The 16,846-nt window shown below is 43.0% G+C and overlaps 1 protein-coding gene across 1 annotated transcript in view; it reads right to left on the bottom strand.

The window, feature by feature from the left end:
* Window positions 1-16,846, bottom strand: part of LOC111265854 (mitogen-activated protein kinase kinase 1) — a 40,080-nt gene that overhangs the window by 9,245 nt on the left and 13,989 nt on the right. The window contains exon 2 of the mRNA XM_022842823.2: window positions 1,026-1,212. Within this exon, the coding sequence (XP_022698558.1) occupies window positions 1,026-1,212 (187 nt within the window). The remainder of the gene's footprint in view (window positions 1-1,025; window positions 1,213-16,846) is intronic.

A 16,846-nucleotide genomic window follows, 5' to 3' on the forward strand; every position in this document is an offset into this window, starting at 1 on the left:
TATAAAACGGTACAATCCTATATTTAAAAGCTACTCAAAAGGCGGCCATAATTCTTTTCAAAGTCTTATAGAGTTTCTAACAAAATAGTAAATCGACCGAAAAAAGTAAAATTATGTGAAATATATCCTGCGCATATGTTAGGAGTAGATCTGTTTAGTGAGAGCAAACGATGAGACCGTTAAGTTTAATATCTATGTCTGTTTGGTTATGCTCATCCAAGCGTTGGCGTGGATAGTTACAGGGTGGTAACTGTAAATATAATTATCGATTTTTGTTTAACGTTAACAGATATCATTGTTTTCCAGAGAAGCTATGAGTGATGCTTCCCTGTATCCATCTACATACTGAGTCTGCCTTGTAAATGTCACATCAGCCTTCAGACCAGGTCACTTCTCTATTTCTAGTTTCCTCTAGCTCTTCCATATAAACTCTCGTGTGAGCTCCTTTATTGAGGCTTGTCCAAAACAAAGTTATCGTTGTCTAATTGCATTGCCATTCTCTCGGTGCCTGCCTCCTACTAGACTTTTTGCCTACACGACCGAAGAGAGCTATTAATCGGCCTTACCACTGCCGTACACAAACAGACTAACTCGTTGCCTCTGTTTCCTGTCAGCAGCGGCCTCTTATGTTTTGAGACAGCCAATATGGTTTCAGCTACACAAACATTTGAGCTTTCCTGTAGGAGTAGCCGCCATTCATCAAGTTGGTCCCGTTCCGATGGTGGTGTGGGGCCATTATTCATACCGTCTTGATGCTCGATACGGCTCCTACTACTCAATAAAGCTTTGCCCAAGGAGAATCATCAGCCTCGTTCGTTCTCTTTATTCCGTGCGGTCATTTTTATAATGTGCTAGCTGCGCTCGTGACAATAGCGTAACAAACTGCATACGCTTCAGGCCCTCAGCAGCAACTGTGTACGTGCTTTACACATGGTAATAGAACTGTACTTTGATCTTACTAATTCGATACCGCTAGTGAGTAAGGGCCAAGTAGCGCGGTTGTTGTTAATCGAAGACCTTCTAACCTTGGTAACAACGCCTCCATTGCCAGCGCCGAGCTCTCCGAGATTCTCGAAATCTTCCGCGGTCAATTCGCCGACCTTCTGCTTCTGGCTGAGGAAAGCCTCGAGCCTTTTGCGCTGTTGATCATCGATGTCGAGTCCTTCAAGGGTGCGCCGGAGTGCTTCCAAACTCGTGTCGATTTGTCGCGTTCTGTAAATAGGAAATTTAAGAACTACATTTAATAATTGTAGCGGGTAGTTTTGTCACCTTGTTTAGCATACAAATGCCACCCATAAAACCGCCAATCAAGCATTTATTCAAGCAACCTATTCCTGTTCAAAACATTGCAATGAGTTTCACGTTTGGTATTGCCAGTAGACCTTCCATGAAACAGAAACTATATGCCCGAACTTACAGCACAACGTGTCCCTACGATTAACATACAAATACAAATTTAGCCACTAATCTAACACGGGGAAACGTAAAAACGAGTAGGATAACTTTATTACGTTACGTGAAGACTAAACATTTTTTGCTAAATTTAATAGCTTTTTTAGAATAGAACAGAATAATCTACTGCGACTAAGTTACATTTGAGAAGCCATATGATTTCCACGTTGGTTTGTATTTAGACTATACGCCTATAGTTTCATGGTGCTGAGCAACTACTCACGAGTCATACTGTAAACTCTCGTACGCCACCACTAATTCATGTGGCTTCGAACTTCTTTTATGAAAGCCGTTCCTATTATTATTCTCAATGACGATAGAAAGGGCCAAGAGAAACCAGTGAGTTATTGACTTTCCTGTACTGTACCCGTTAAGAGCTGGGACGGTCATAGGAAAAGCCTGTTGCCGCTATCGGGACGCTCAGAGGAAGACAAATCTCTGCTTTTTCTCGATTGTGCCGTTCACATTCGGTCGAGCGCACAGAATCGCTTAAATTTGAGCCAGCTTGTAAATGCACTCTCCTTGAGTCATCAGACCCTCAACCACCTTCGCTTCCAACGTCTGCGCCTCATCAGATTTATAAGATTCACTCCTGACATTAGTTTACAAGCTCGATGTGCTCATCGAAAATGGATTTGCATATTTCAATAAAACGGTTTGGATTTGGACGCATACGTTCCACTTCTCTTCGTGTATGCTGTTATTTACATAGAGTAGTAATGATAATAGACATACTTTGCCTTCTATCCCTGGACGTTTCACCGTTGCACTCCATCTTCTCGTTCTAAGGGAATTACCCGTGCTGCTAGATGTGGTTATTTGTATTACTTCGTTTAAATAGGCACTGCGGCTGAGCATGCCGCACGCCAGTGCAGAGTCGTTGCCCCGAACAGCAGCTTCCGTTATCGAAAGAGACACGTATTTTCAGTAATACTATAGGCAGCGATAACAACTAGGCTTTGTAAAAAGCAAATTTTTGGTAATGATTAATGCTCGTACAACGTGAAACCGTTGTGGCGAATTCATTTATTGATAATTATGGTTTAGTGAACTGATCTGGAGGTGAGACCGGCTGAATGTACGTGTACGACCATTCAGCGCACGCGGTAATCGATTCGCTGTACTTTGCACGAATTTTTTCCGGTACAGTTATGAGGTAATACATTCTAACCGAGTCCTCGCAAGGGAAGGAACTAGCAAGCTTTCTTGAGCATAGGCTGGCTGCCTATATAGCCCATACCAGACAACGCTTACACGGGTCTTGTTTATAAAAGCAACTCCGGTAGTTAAGTTACAAATACTCCTCGAGGCTACCTGTCTAATAATATAAGCCCCTTCCGTATCCTGTATGACCTCTTAAAGGTTTGAGATTCATGTGATGCGAAGCAATAACACAGCTCGCTAGCTAGGAAGCCAGCCCGATTCGGCAACTTCCTAGTGGAGGCTAGCTCCGTACATGCTAGAGCCAGATCACGATGCGCCCCAGGGCCGTAAACTGTTTAGAGCCTTCTCGACTGCTTGTAAATGAATGTTCACTAAGCAAAGGCCGGAGATTAACATTGTCTTAAATCCTAATCAAGGACAAGCTGTAAATTCGACTCTGTTGGTTGCCGTTGCTTCGGGTTCTGTCCTTGTTTGTTGTTTCCTGCCTGCTCGCCGCCCACTATACTTTACTGCTAACTGGTAGCCGATGATCGGCAGGCCAAGGCTTTTGCTTCGTTTCTGTTCGGTTCGAACCGGCGTTGTCTCCCCAGTGGCCCGGTTATCGACCCGAATGAACGTGTCGAGTTGCTTCTGCAAGAGGAAAAACGGCAGAGAAACCAAAAGAGGGAAAAGACAGAAAAATACAATGGCGACAAGATAGCCCTGGGTCGCATCCGATCAGACATCGTCTTCCAGAACGCTTAATGAAAGCAATTCGAAAGGAAAAGGGATCGCACACTCGCAGATACTTGAAACATCAAGAAGCGAGGCACGACCCTCCATCGTCCATCCCGTTCCGAAGTCCGTTCTTTCATTGGGTCGCCTGAAGGGCTCTGAAGTGACAACATAATAGTAACACTCGGCGACCCGGGTGTCTCAGACCAGCCCCAGATCCCTGAGTGTTCCACGCACAGCGCTTGCTCCACCCAAACCACGGTCATCTCATAGACTTCAGATCAGATAGATAAAATCGATAAATGAATGAGCAAGCACGAGAGTTTACGTTCCGACGTTGCTGGTTGTGATTGGGTGCGCGGGGGATCGATCTAGTTTGGCTTTCACCTGGTAAGATACATTCGTGATGAACAAAAGCCAATGGGACGAATGATATTAGTTATGACGGCGGGTGACATGAATCGTCTTTATCATAACTGTCTTAGTCCAGGTAGTGTTCCCTAGCACTGCTACGTATCACGTTAACAGTTTTCCGCTCATATTAGGCATGATATGTTTAAAACGTTTACTTCGCAGTAACAGTTTCAGTCAAATAAAAGGTCCAGCATTGAACTTCTTCTTACATAAACTCTAGAACAGCCTACGCATGCATAATTAGGACAACTCAGACGGGATTCTCGTTGTCATGTAAATAAGACTAATAGATAGACACAGCCTAAATCGTTGATCAGGGTCTTTCAGTTGCGTATAGTGCGTAGTAGGAAAAAAACAGTGAACCGTCATTGCTTATGCGTTCATTTCACGGGTCAACGCTTGATCGCTCATTTACTTTAAGCCTTTTGCAACCAACTCTTAAAACTGATAACTTTGTCCGTATCATTATCGCCATACGTACGTTGGGCTATAATGGCCGACGGTCGTTAAACAAAGAAAAAAACGTATCCTTATACAGTGCAGAAAAGCTGCCGACGCGCCTATAACATTCTAATTTGTAATATAATCCAAAAGCTAAACAGCGCTATTACTTTGATGAGACTTTTGTTTGTCTCTTAAAAAAGAGCTGCTTCTTATGGCCAAAATCATTGTGAACTCGTGAAATGCCTCAATTTGGCTGCTATATAGGTATGTTTCATTCGTAAATTGTTATGTAGAGATAAATCTCTAGAGAGCTATAAATCATATCAATTAATTTGAATTAAAGCAATTATCGCTTGGGTAATGTGTGTACTGTCAGGTGTACAAAGGATGTGATAGAGCCACGAAGAAAGAAGGCCAGCAACTTCCACCGAGCTTTTTTCTCTTGCTCTTCCTTGTTCTCCTTTGGCTAAATACACAAAGCGCTTATTTGCAAGCGTACGGATTATTGGCAGATTTTGCACCGGGACTGCTGCTGTTGTTACTCACCGAGTTATTTAGAAATTGGGGAAACAAGTCCAATGGAAAATCGATGAGGGAAGCAGAAATTGTTGGGAAGCTTATATCGGTCGAAGATATGACTGATTGGTGCTTCCATCGTGCTAGCCATTGTACGGGGCATGAGTGGCTGTTGGATGGGATAGAGCTGTAAGGCCACTGTCACTTCAGTCATCAAGCGGACCCTCCCCTTTCGCCATGTGGCTTCGAACCGTCTATTCTTCGTCTCGCCTTCCACCTGCCCCAAACAACATTTCGCTGTCTTACACGTCTTACTGCCCCCAGCCCAGGACGAGCCAGGGACAAGTAGCAGCTAGCAGAAGACCTTGGTTGCCGGCAGGTAGAAGCAGTAGCGGCGACTGCAGCAATAGCACACAGCACTCTGTCTGCCGTAGCATGCTGCACCGCAGCGCACAGCATTGTGCCAGTCATTAATTCACATCCACGAACAGGTCCGACCATCCAGGCCCGCGTCCGTGTCGGCAAACATTCTCTCTGACACTGAGGGGCAGAAGCGCATTGCATTTGTCCTCAGGCATTCTCTCTCACACATACCTAGACACAAGTACGCTCAACGACAAGATCGCCGGCAGGACCGAACACAAGCACACAGTGGATCTATAGTACATATATACACAAGGTTGATTGGTCTACAGCTTCCATCCTCCTACCTATAGAACGGAGGAGGAACGTTCTAGGTGGTGCAGCTTATGCCGCCAACAACAGGGGCCTGTGCAGCAAGGCTACCTGCAAGATCGTCTGCCTTTTGAGATACGTGGACAGCAAAGGACTAGCTCTTACTGCTCTCTTTTTCTTTCTTTCTCTTTCCCCTGTTTACGTAAAGCCTGGCAAGTATCCACAGGCAATAGCTGCTGACAAGACGTGTGATGCTCGTTCTTGTCTTAGCCAAACTGTATGCTGTACATTGGTCTGGTCTGCTGCAGGATATATTACAGTAAACCTACCTACAGCCGTCTAAAACACCTACCGCCCCTTATAACTACAATAGAGCAAAAGGGGGTTGGACGAACGGAGCAGCTGCTTTACAACTGAGTCTGAGTAGACAAGTTGGACCGCAAGCTAACCGAGCCTAGCAAAGAAGAGACCACCAACGATGGCCAGGAAAAGCCTTGGCAATTGCAATAGGAAAAATACACAGTGGGATTAGGATAATAAGGCCACCATGGGGTCAGAAACGACTGCTAATAAAAGGCCGTATCTCCTAATAAGGCCGGATCCACTACTGCTAGTATGTGCGTGCAGTGTCCGTCGTCAAGTGCCAAGCATGTAGGTCTGAATCTCTATAGCGAGCTCAATCAAAAAGCCAACAGATTTATTTTATAAAAATAATTTTTCGATACGATATACGAATTAAATGAACCTATTCAATGATAAGAATACGTGAAAGGAGATATAGAAGTCTATAGCATGCCATGCCTCTTTTAGTTCTTCGACTTGTCAATAAGACTTTTATATGGATCGAAATGTTATGTTACTCATGATTTCTTCAATTGCGCCAAGCGGACATGAGCAAAGGTAATCGAACAATGATACTGAAACACCCAAATTTAGGTGTTTAAATTTCAGCAGTTATTTAAGTTCTTTCTGGATATTCTGGATTTCACAGTTTCAATCTCGCCGAATCACCGAACTACAATACAGTAAACAGTGCCACTGATCAGATATGTAGCCATATTGGTCTCACGTTCAAGGTATCTTTCCGTCGATCCTGTTTTACAGTATACAATTTTTCTATTTTTTGAATTTTACCATATCGAATCGCCAGCGGTCACATACAAGGCACGTATAGGAGCATACCCAACCTCTGCGTACCACAGTATTCGATCAAGTCCTTATTGTTATTGTTGTTGTTGTTGTTGTTTCTTCCCAACCGTAACCATTGTCATAATGCATGCGTAACTGCGTCTCGTATGTTACAAGACGTATCCTGCGCTGGATGTTCGATCAATACACACAGGCACACGCGCACACCGACCTTACAACGTTACCTGATGCTATGAAAGAAGATCAGCCTGCAACACGTAACGCAAGAAGCCGAAAGATCGACAAACGGTCAATGACTGGTCGTTGGCCTTCGTTCCTGCCCTGGCTCACGAACATCATCAATCTGGCTATGACGATAGCGAAAATGTTCTAGCTAACGATTTAGTGGACTAGGTAGCTAGCCATATTTAGAGGGCTTTTCGCACTGCAGCCTCCATTACATGGGACATTAGTCATGATGGACGCTGTTGCCATCACACTCTCACCGCATCTTTGTATGTGGCAGACGGGAAGAATGCAGGAAGACGGGGCACGAGGAGAAAGGCGCAGTTTGGGAAATGATCGTCACAAGTTTTTCGGAAAGTGTCATGCGGCTAAGAAAATGACACTCCATGGAGTTAAAGGCCAAAAAAGGGATTTGCCAGGAAGAGAACGGGTTGCCGTAGACGTCAGTGTAAGGAATGCGGATTAATATAATACACATCCCTCATAAGGAACATTTCAAAATGTAGGTGGTTACGTTTCGAACATGATACATAAACCAAAACTAGCCATTAATAGGTTATAAGCTTCCAGGCCAGTTTATTTACTCCCTGCTGTTGTAGGTCGCGTATAGACGTCAAAGACCCGGCTTTTGATGCTTACCATTAATTAATTCTCAATTTTTTTTTTCTACCATCCTCTTACTGCCAGGTACACGAAGGTCAGTCATTTGATAATCATCTCTAATGCAACGAATTGAATATTCATAATGTTCGTGCTCCTGGAAATACCTCAAAACAAAACAAAACATTATCTTTCCCATTTAATTGAACGCTTACATTGTTACCGACACGTGTGTTTGCGGATTATGCAAACTACGCTAGTCATTTAAAGGAATATTTTAATAAGGCAGGCTTTTTTTGAAAAGCTTATCATCATAGGCATGCCTCTCGCTAAAGTAAATGGACAAATATGTGTAATTATGAAATAATCGAAGAGAGATTCTGCCAATTTTTCTCCATCGCCTCTGCCGTACGCGCCGTTTCCGCTTCTATCCGCACTATTCCCGTTTGTGCCCTCGAATCTATTTGGCAAGGAACAATGTCGAATGATGTAAAAGAACAGTGGCCTCTATATAATGTGCGTCGTCTATTGGCTGAGCGGCGAGTAAAAGGGAAGAAGATAGGAAAGACAGGAAACAACAGGCTTCTGGGTCAAAAACGAACCGAATGAAGGCGTAAAGCTGGAGCCTACTATGAAAGCTTTACTCCAATAGATACTATCCTAAGTATGTTGCTGGTACTAGCTGCTCTTCTATGCCACGAGCTATAGCAAACTGCTGGCCGTATTATATCGGTTGGATGAGAGTGCCAATAAATTTTATATCAGGATTTACCTTCTTTACCCCCTTTAGTCCGTGCCTCCGCTAAAACTGCTTATAGCGAACTCGAGTAGTGCCATTCTAGCCTTTTGTTACCTACCCATGTGCTGCTGTTGCCTCCGATATTGTCCCTATGGCAAAAAAGCTATTTTAGGACAGCTTGCCCCACCGGCCCACTACAGTGTCGCAGTTTCCCGAGCCACTCGTCCCCCAGCCCGGTTTCTTCCGTAACCGGCATTCCCAGACGTCTTTTAATGCCACAACAGCCGTACAACGAAGAAACCCCACAACTCTCGGCTAAAGGGCGGCTAGGTGGCGGAAAAAGCGGTATTTATCTTTTTATATACAGGCTGTTCCCAGGACAAGATCGTCCTGGACTCTTCTTCGTCCTTGCTCTTTTTTTTCTACTACAACTACTAGTCAGAGTACCGCCACCAAGTAACACTAGCACGGCTGTTACAACGACCATTGAACCTGTGCGTTCGTCTCCGGTCACAGCATTGTTTCGTTGAGGATCTCCTTCCAGCGCGCAGCGCCTTTTCTCCCCCAGTTCTCCTACAAGATCTGGTGTCGCGACAAAGTCCGATCCAGCCTTGCCGACTTGGCCCTCCTTGGCTTGACTATGACGCTACTATATAGCAATGCAAGCAAGAAAAAGTGAGCCGGTCGTGGTTTTGGACCGATCGACCGATCCGGAGAGTATAATCCATTATCGCTCATAAAAAACCGTTTGTCAAATCTCGCCATTTCCTCTTTGTTGATGGAGGCAAACTCGTCACAAAGCTTTTCCTTTTCGTGTGCTCAACCAATGTATTTCTTTTTTGTTGCTACTCTGCTTCTCCGTCGCTTTTTGTTTCATTGTTCCGCGGTTCGCTTTGTTATTTTTGTTCGATGCGACAAGGGGCCATTCGAGGCCCCTTTTTCGGTAGAAGCTAATGCTTATTTATCCGAAAAAAATAAAACGCTCCACTCATTTTTACTGCATCGCACGGAGCATGTTCGATGGTCTATGATCATCCAATACATTGGATACGGAGGAAGAATGAGATTACTTTAATATTGTATTATGCCCTTTTGGATTGTGCGAGCACCTCTATCGCACTGCATATCGGAATACGGCCTTGTGGCTGGCTAAGCTATTATACAATGCCAATATTGATCTTAATGCTGAAATACGTCTAGAAGACTCAACTTGAAAGCAGCGTTTGGCTATACATATTTCGGCTGACTTTTATTATCATCCACAAATTCTTGGCCGGCACGTTATCGTGTAGCAATAGAACACGCCGCTACATGGGCTGGTATGATTCACAACTATTCATTACTTTTGGCCGCCTTGATTTTCAAACAGTGTAACCATGTTGCACAGTTGACAACTTGTTCAGTCTAATTCGTCTAGTGAGAAATGTATATAGGATTACTTCAGCAGGACAAAGTATCCGGGAGGGACGTTTTCAGCGCGCCACCATTTTAGAGCCTGTATACACATGTAGAGAATACAACGAAAGACCCTAACTAGTTCATAGGTGGTGCGCATTAACCTCTTCTGATACCATTTTTCGTTTCGGTCACCCCTTATTTTTCTTCTGAAACCCACCTTTCCCATTCTTTCATTCCATGTAGTGCTCAAATAGGGGTGATAGTTGCAATACATTTGTGCTTCGATTTATGGTAGATGAGCAGTGGCAGTAATTGTAGTAAGCATGGACTACTGACTTTTCCAGTTCTGCGCCAAGGGCAACCTCGTCGTTGGAAACGACGTTCGAAACAAACCGTCGTCCTTGTTATAGCCGAGACTCGCCGTACTTTAAGACCGCAACAACCAGCTACTGCCTCGGTATATACATCGACTTGCCCTTTCAACGTAGACACATTTATTATTACATACACATACAGCTTAAACAAATGCACCTGGCAGATGGAACTTTAGTTTCCAATTACCACAAGCGGTACTATGAATTCTTTGTGCTACAGAAATGTTACATGGTCCTTTCGTATGCATGCACATGAAGCCCAGTTCATCTGGGCAGCAATATTTGTTGCTGGTAGTGTATCTACATAATCGTAGCTTCAACTACATCGTCGGCTCAGAAGCATCGCGTGGATTGGTTGACGTCTTTCCATGAGCGCGTAGGCGTAATGCTTGTAATAGTATTCCTTAACGTCTGCCTTTTAACGACACGGTTCGGAAGGCATTCGCTCATTATTAGTTATGGATACATTTATGAATATTAATCTACGTACACTCGGCCATGCCGAGTCAACCGTATGCATTGGCGGCGACGGCGTCAACGCAAACGAGCCCGGTACGTGCCAACAAACTTTCTGCTGCTCTTTCGCCAGTCTTATTGATAGATCGGTTCCTCGTTATCTTGAAAATATTCCAATAACATTTAATCCGAAAAGCTACTTGAGATTGGAGACCAAGAGGAAGATTGAGGAAAACAGATGCAGCGGGCGGTTTGAGGTTTGAATCAATAGATTTCCACTTTGGCCTACTTAGAGCTAACCAGAAAGTGGGGCGAGAAGAGATTGGCTCGGTAAAGACGAAACGGCAAAAACGCTCACTTGTTTGACGTGGGACCTTTATAATCGATTAATATCCTTAATAGTAAGTTGTCGAACGCGCTCCCCATTTTAAATCACTCCTTTTAGACGTTCAGTAGGCGCTTGCCTATACCAATTGTTTTCCCTTCAGCTCTAGCCGATACATAGTGTATACAATACTGGCAAAGCCTTCCAAGCCACTTATTCGAGTAACCATCAGGCCTTGACAAACTATACCACATAGGCCACACAATCCGGTTCGACCCAAGCTATCGTCGTCAATCTTTTTGAGCTAACGCTAAGTGTGCCTGGTAAATGCATATACACATAACTGCGTAGCTACGCATGACAGCCGATTTTATACGCAAGCTACTGCGTAATAATCAATCTTAACTTCTTATCTCAGCATATAATGTCAAAACAGTTTAGGCAATTACGCCACATCGATAAGGTCCAGTGGGGGACAACCATGCTAGTTAATGAAAGTCTTCCAGCCTGACGTAACCGAAAGTCGTTAGTGTGAACCAGCACAATGATCTAGCAGTACGTGCGTATTAGTCTGCGTATTTCTGTCTGTCTTCGTTTTATCCGTTTCGCTGAAACAGCCTTCGATGACGTCTGCGAAGCCACCTTGACCCTGATGTACCACTGCGACTCACCCGCAACTCCGCCCTGCTGTTTTGCCAGTAACCTTGTTGCCATTGTACTCAGTCTCTTCTACATCGTATCTCGTCCTCTCTTACATAACCGCGTCCCATGAGAAATGGACTAAATCTAACGAGTACGGATCACACCAGGAAACAACCAACGAAAGAACCAAATAAAGAAAGCAATGATGGCCGATTTACCGAATAACAGTCGCGGCCAGGGAAATTAGGGCAGCAGTGTTGTGGACCCTACGTCAGAAGGGTAACCAAGAAGAAGATGGGGGAGTCCCGCGTTGATAGCGAATGGCGTGCATATTTGATTGCTCGTGTCCGCGCTTTCCATCACTATTGCTAACATTTCTGGCACTATTCTCTTTTCACAGTGTTTCTTTGTTGTTTTATGGCACGCCAGCGCTCTCGGAACGCGGCGTTCGGTGGCTGAGACTCTCCATCAGTTTTGCTCTGATCAGTTTGCCTTCCTTTCTCCCAGTGTTTCCCCCGTTTTGCTAGGGAGTCGCCCTTCACGCCATCGAACAGAATGAACGCGAACAATAAAAGCAGCGTTGATCTATATACATCGTGCTACGTCATCTTTACCGCTTGAGCAACGGCGACCGAAAGCGCTTACGCTCACCGTAAGATAGCCAATGAAACCTTCCCTAGTGCTCACTAAACTTACGCTCCGCGCACAAACCTGTATAAGATATGAGCGAAGAATATATGATTATAGTTGAATACGCTTTGTTTTTCGGCGTACCGGCGTATTTTAATACGAAATTCGAAATTTGGTTTTATCGATAAGCATGGATGGGTACAGTCGCTGTGGAACTTGTCCCGAGCCACTGCGGCGGATTCAGAAACCAAAGATTTAGTGCTCCGAAAGTGTCTGCTCATGGTAAAACAGCAAACACTGGAACTTGTTTTCAAGCGCTTCACAAACAATATTATTCATCACAAGGTGATAGTATCAAGGACTTTGAGACCTTATAAACATGTATTCAGCTACTTTCGTCGATCATTTAGCGCTAAAAGAAAACAAAGTTATTGGCCTAGTATAAGAAGAGAGAACGAATTGCTAGGATGGAGTCATTTAAATGATGATCATTGAAAAATTCAACGGTTAAGAGTAAAGGCTTAGCTTTTTTTTATGATTGACTGCTACTTAAAACAGGCCACTTAAACCCAGCTAATACTTGTCTTCTATGTTTTTCCAGTGATTGCTTTCTGTCTACATCAAGTTCACAGAGTGAAATCTGGATGTGATACAACTTGATCGAATTTGTTTAAAAATTGGTATATAGTTACTATGAAGAGTATCTATAGTATACAGTATTTATGTAAAGAATATAATTATTCTGAGATAGAGTTTGATCTCTTCTGTACAATACAAATATGTCAATAGAGAAATTTCGCTAGATGTCCCCAGTTGAGTGTTCATAGAATGTGTTACGTTTCTTCAATTCTCCATGAAGATATCGACAAGGGTGTAAATATGGGCACAGGTTTGGAATAATCGATTCTATGAAATCTTCATTTGTGATTGGATATCGACGGTTCAGAGTCTACTTGAAGTGACTGCATCCTCATCTCCGGCTCGGCAACAGTATTTGGCTTTTGTTATTACTCTTAGTTAACTTTACTAAGCTAAATAGTCTTCATCCATAAGCATGAGAAACATATGCTATTTTCCGAGCGAGAGTTTAACGAAAGGTTATTTAAAAAGATTTATTCGTTCCCAAGAGTTGAATAGGAGTCGTAGGCCACGGTATATAGAAACAGCAAAACCACATGCGGCTCAGAAGACCAAGAAGAAAGACTATTGTCGCATGGTGATAAATTGTCGTACGAATATGGAGTGGAGAATCAGGCAATGACTTTTCGGCACAGTCAGAACCCTCAGGTCATCGTATCATGACGCTGGGATTTTTTGCTATGGACGGACCGTGCTTTTCTCAGAGTCCCAATTAATCATGAAGGTAACATAACTTTCAATAGCAACGAAACAAGCCAGGTTATGGAATTCATATTTAATATAGAGGCGTCTTCTGTTCTAATGACTTTTATTTCCATCAAATAAACGTTTAATCGTAAAAAATCGTTGTATATTGAAATAGTAAATGGCTATATATTGATTGAGATTGATCCATGAAAACAAAATAATGAGCGCTAATGTAGCATCATTATCTTTGGAATGGATATAGTTAAAGATCGTTTTGTATCTTCTGAATTAAAATTACCAACCTTAATAACTATAAAATACCAGTGAACAATACATAGAAACGTTCTAACTGGATAATTTCAAGTAATTTGAATAATTTTCTGAACAAGTATGAATGAATTTTGTGCCTGATTAAATTGCGAGTGGTTCCTCTTTATTGCTGTTCACCTTAGGTAGGCTGTCCTCAACTTTTGTGGACCGTAACCTTTACATCTCACAGAGTTAGAATTGCTCCAAAAAGAGCTACGCTTAAAACTTCCTTTTCTTTATATTTTTAAATATTCGGGTCCAGATTTTAAATATTCTACACTAACATGACCATGCGAAATAGACAAAGACGAATGAAAGTTTCTGTTAGCCATCAAAAGATTTTCTTCAAAAGAAGAGTTTTGAACTTGACTATTTGTTCTGAGGTACGATGAAACATTGTGTTTATCCATTGAGCACGAATAATTACAGAACATAGGGAATATGAATTTTTGTTATTTAGAAAATTTCGGCTCACATCACTAACTTCGATTAGCCAAAAGGGTAGACGTCATCTCCATTATTCCGATCATCAGAACATCACTCAGTGTTTCCGGCTACACACATTTAGCATACCGAACTCCGCATCCGATTAATGTCTGTTTATCTGTCAGTTCCTGTATTCCTACGCCGTGGCCTTTGCTTCTTTTTAACGGCAGTTGTTCGTATTGCGGTGATATGGAACGATACGATCCTATCTAAAGTATTGGAAAAGAGGAATAACGCTGCAAGGAAAGCATCTGTATCGTTTTTGCATTGCACGCTTACTTGCTTGCTTGCTTGCTTGTGTAGTATCGCCTAGCGCTCTGATCTTCATTCGTTGGCATATGAGAATACGCATGTCGAATCGGGTCGTCTTGACCACTTTTGTAGGATATGGCGTCAGTAAGCGGTGAGTACTTGACGTCAATTAATGGTATCATCGACATACAATGGCAATGGTAAAAATATGGAGAAGACATTGGAACTATACTGCTTGCTAGCGAAAAGGAAATTTAATTACTCAAGCATCTGCCACTAAAATCACCGATGCTGATGCTACGCTCAGCCATACAGCTAGGTATCTCCGCTTGCCACTAGCGTGGATGCATGCGATAGGGAGACACCGTAAATTACACGGGACGAGCAGTGAAGGAGGGATGTATATATATATATATATATAGAAAATACAATTTTATTTATTCAGCTTTGTTTGTCCTTGTCAAAAACCTCATTTGCACAGATCAACAACTCGATATCCTAATATAAAGACGAGTATATTTAACGCACTAGGCCATGTGAGTTTTGTTGAGTTTATAAAACCGTTCAAGAAGTTTTTCAGATGTCCCAAAATTGATTCCCTGGGGCAATGAGCAGCATGACACCTGTCACGATTTCTCCCCCACATAGAGCATACATGATCAAACTCGGAGAAGCATTAGTTCCTGCAACGTCTATGCTGAGGGCCATGGACAGTGAGGTTAGTGATGACACAGCGGTTCGCCCCTTTCCACTCTTCTACTCGAAATAAAAAAATCCACGTCAGTCTCCTTCTGTTTTTGCTCCTACTATTTAAAATTGGTCTTTTGTTGCTGTAGGCTCAAAGCGATGATGCAGACAATGAGATACGCAAGACAATTGCGAATCCCCATGTATACTCTCAATACTGATTTGAAAAATGAATTTTTGACGCGATTTAATTGTTCGAGGATCTTCCCAAATGGCATGCATTTTGTAAGTTGCGATTCGAGCTTAAAGTGAAACAAGCTAAGAGCGGGTTGCGAGGGATAAGCGGTGAGACGATTTAATCGTTTGGGCGTACAACACTGTCTTTCTGCATCTTTCAGTGACGTTCGCGGAGATGGGCAAACCAAGCAGGGAAACCGATTCACGTAGGTACGAAGCGATCTGGCGAGGTACAAGACGCTACTACCCGCTCTTCTACCTTCCCTTCTAAGCTTCATCGCCTCCGTCTTGTTCACGTTTACGATCAATCCCTAATCTATGACTGCCGCTTGGAGCCGGGTTAGAACTTGCTGCGCTTGTTCCTGTTCAACCGTATAGTACTAAGATGTCTGCGTACAAGACGACTTAGCCTGATTTCCTCGATCTTTCAGCAAAATGGAGAATGAATTTAGGTTTTGAGCCGGGCGAGTTGTTTGTCTGACAGGCAGTTTAAACGTACAAAAAAACCCCGACCGGCCTTACTATATAATGGCTAACATCACCATGAAACCATTTCCGTTGTTTTGAATTATACAAAATAGTTTTAGAGAAAGAAAATAGTTTTAGAGAAAGGTATGAACAAGAGACTTCACCTGTATACATGTACGTTCTAGGGCTAGGTAGTCATGAAATGATGGCGAAAGGAAAGAAGCTACTGTTCCCGGCGAAGAGACAAGTGACCATTTGACGGCTAGTGCGAAAAAGTTCCCGCTAAATTCTTTCTACCATGACGCTCGCCGAACCGGACCGCAAATTGTGTTGCGTACCCGAAAAGAACAACGCCTCATGCGAAGTCGATGCTGTGCAGTATGGGGAAAACGGAGAGATGCGAATGCTTATAAATCACAATTGAGCGGCCGGTAACAACTCGCAAAACCCAGAACAGGGACAAAGCCTAAGCTAAACTAGAATTCAATAAAATTACTATTAAACATATTAGTAGTAGTAGCAAACGGGAGGATGCCCTAAAAAGTAATATTCTCTTTTTGGTTATTTACTACCTTAGGTCGTTTCCTGCTTCCATGTAAATAAAGTTAATAGAATATTATTTACGGGTCAACGAGAGCGCTATAAATAGTTCGTGACTGTTACGGCAAAATGCCAAGGACTGCTATAATAATAATTGCTAGAGTTCCAGAATAATTATCAGAATTAGATCAGATTGTCACAGGTGTTGAGGAGTAGCTTCAATACGACAGCAGAATGGCATGCTACTGCAGGATAACAACGACTGATCCTACCCCAGTGCTTCTGAAGCAACACGACAAAAGTAGCGTGAAAATTCTGTTTACACCGTTCTCTCAGGATTTTAAAACTTGTCGAATATGTCACAGGAACGTCTACTCGGCGCAATGGGATCGTGTGGCAGCTGCGTCGTTCGAAAAACAAATTAGCGTTAAAGTATCGAAAACGTTATTCTTGGGCAGGGAACCGCTCAAACGCATATCGCAAGAGCTACCCGGGACATCATCTTACAGCTGCAATGAGACTTCGGTGCGCCCACCGTATTCACTTGATACAGCATTCCCTGACCACGGTGTATCCTTTAGTCCTAAAAACTCTCTTAACGGCCAAATCTTCGTTATAAGGAAA

The sequence above is a fragment of the Varroa jacobsoni genome, unplaced genomic scaffold (genome assembly GCF_002532875.2).
Source record: "Varroa jacobsoni isolate VJ856 unplaced genomic scaffold, vjacob_1.0 scaffold_1019, whole genome shotgun sequence".
NCBI lineage: Eukaryota > Metazoa > Arthropoda > Arachnida > Mesostigmata > Varroidae > Varroa > Varroa jacobsoni.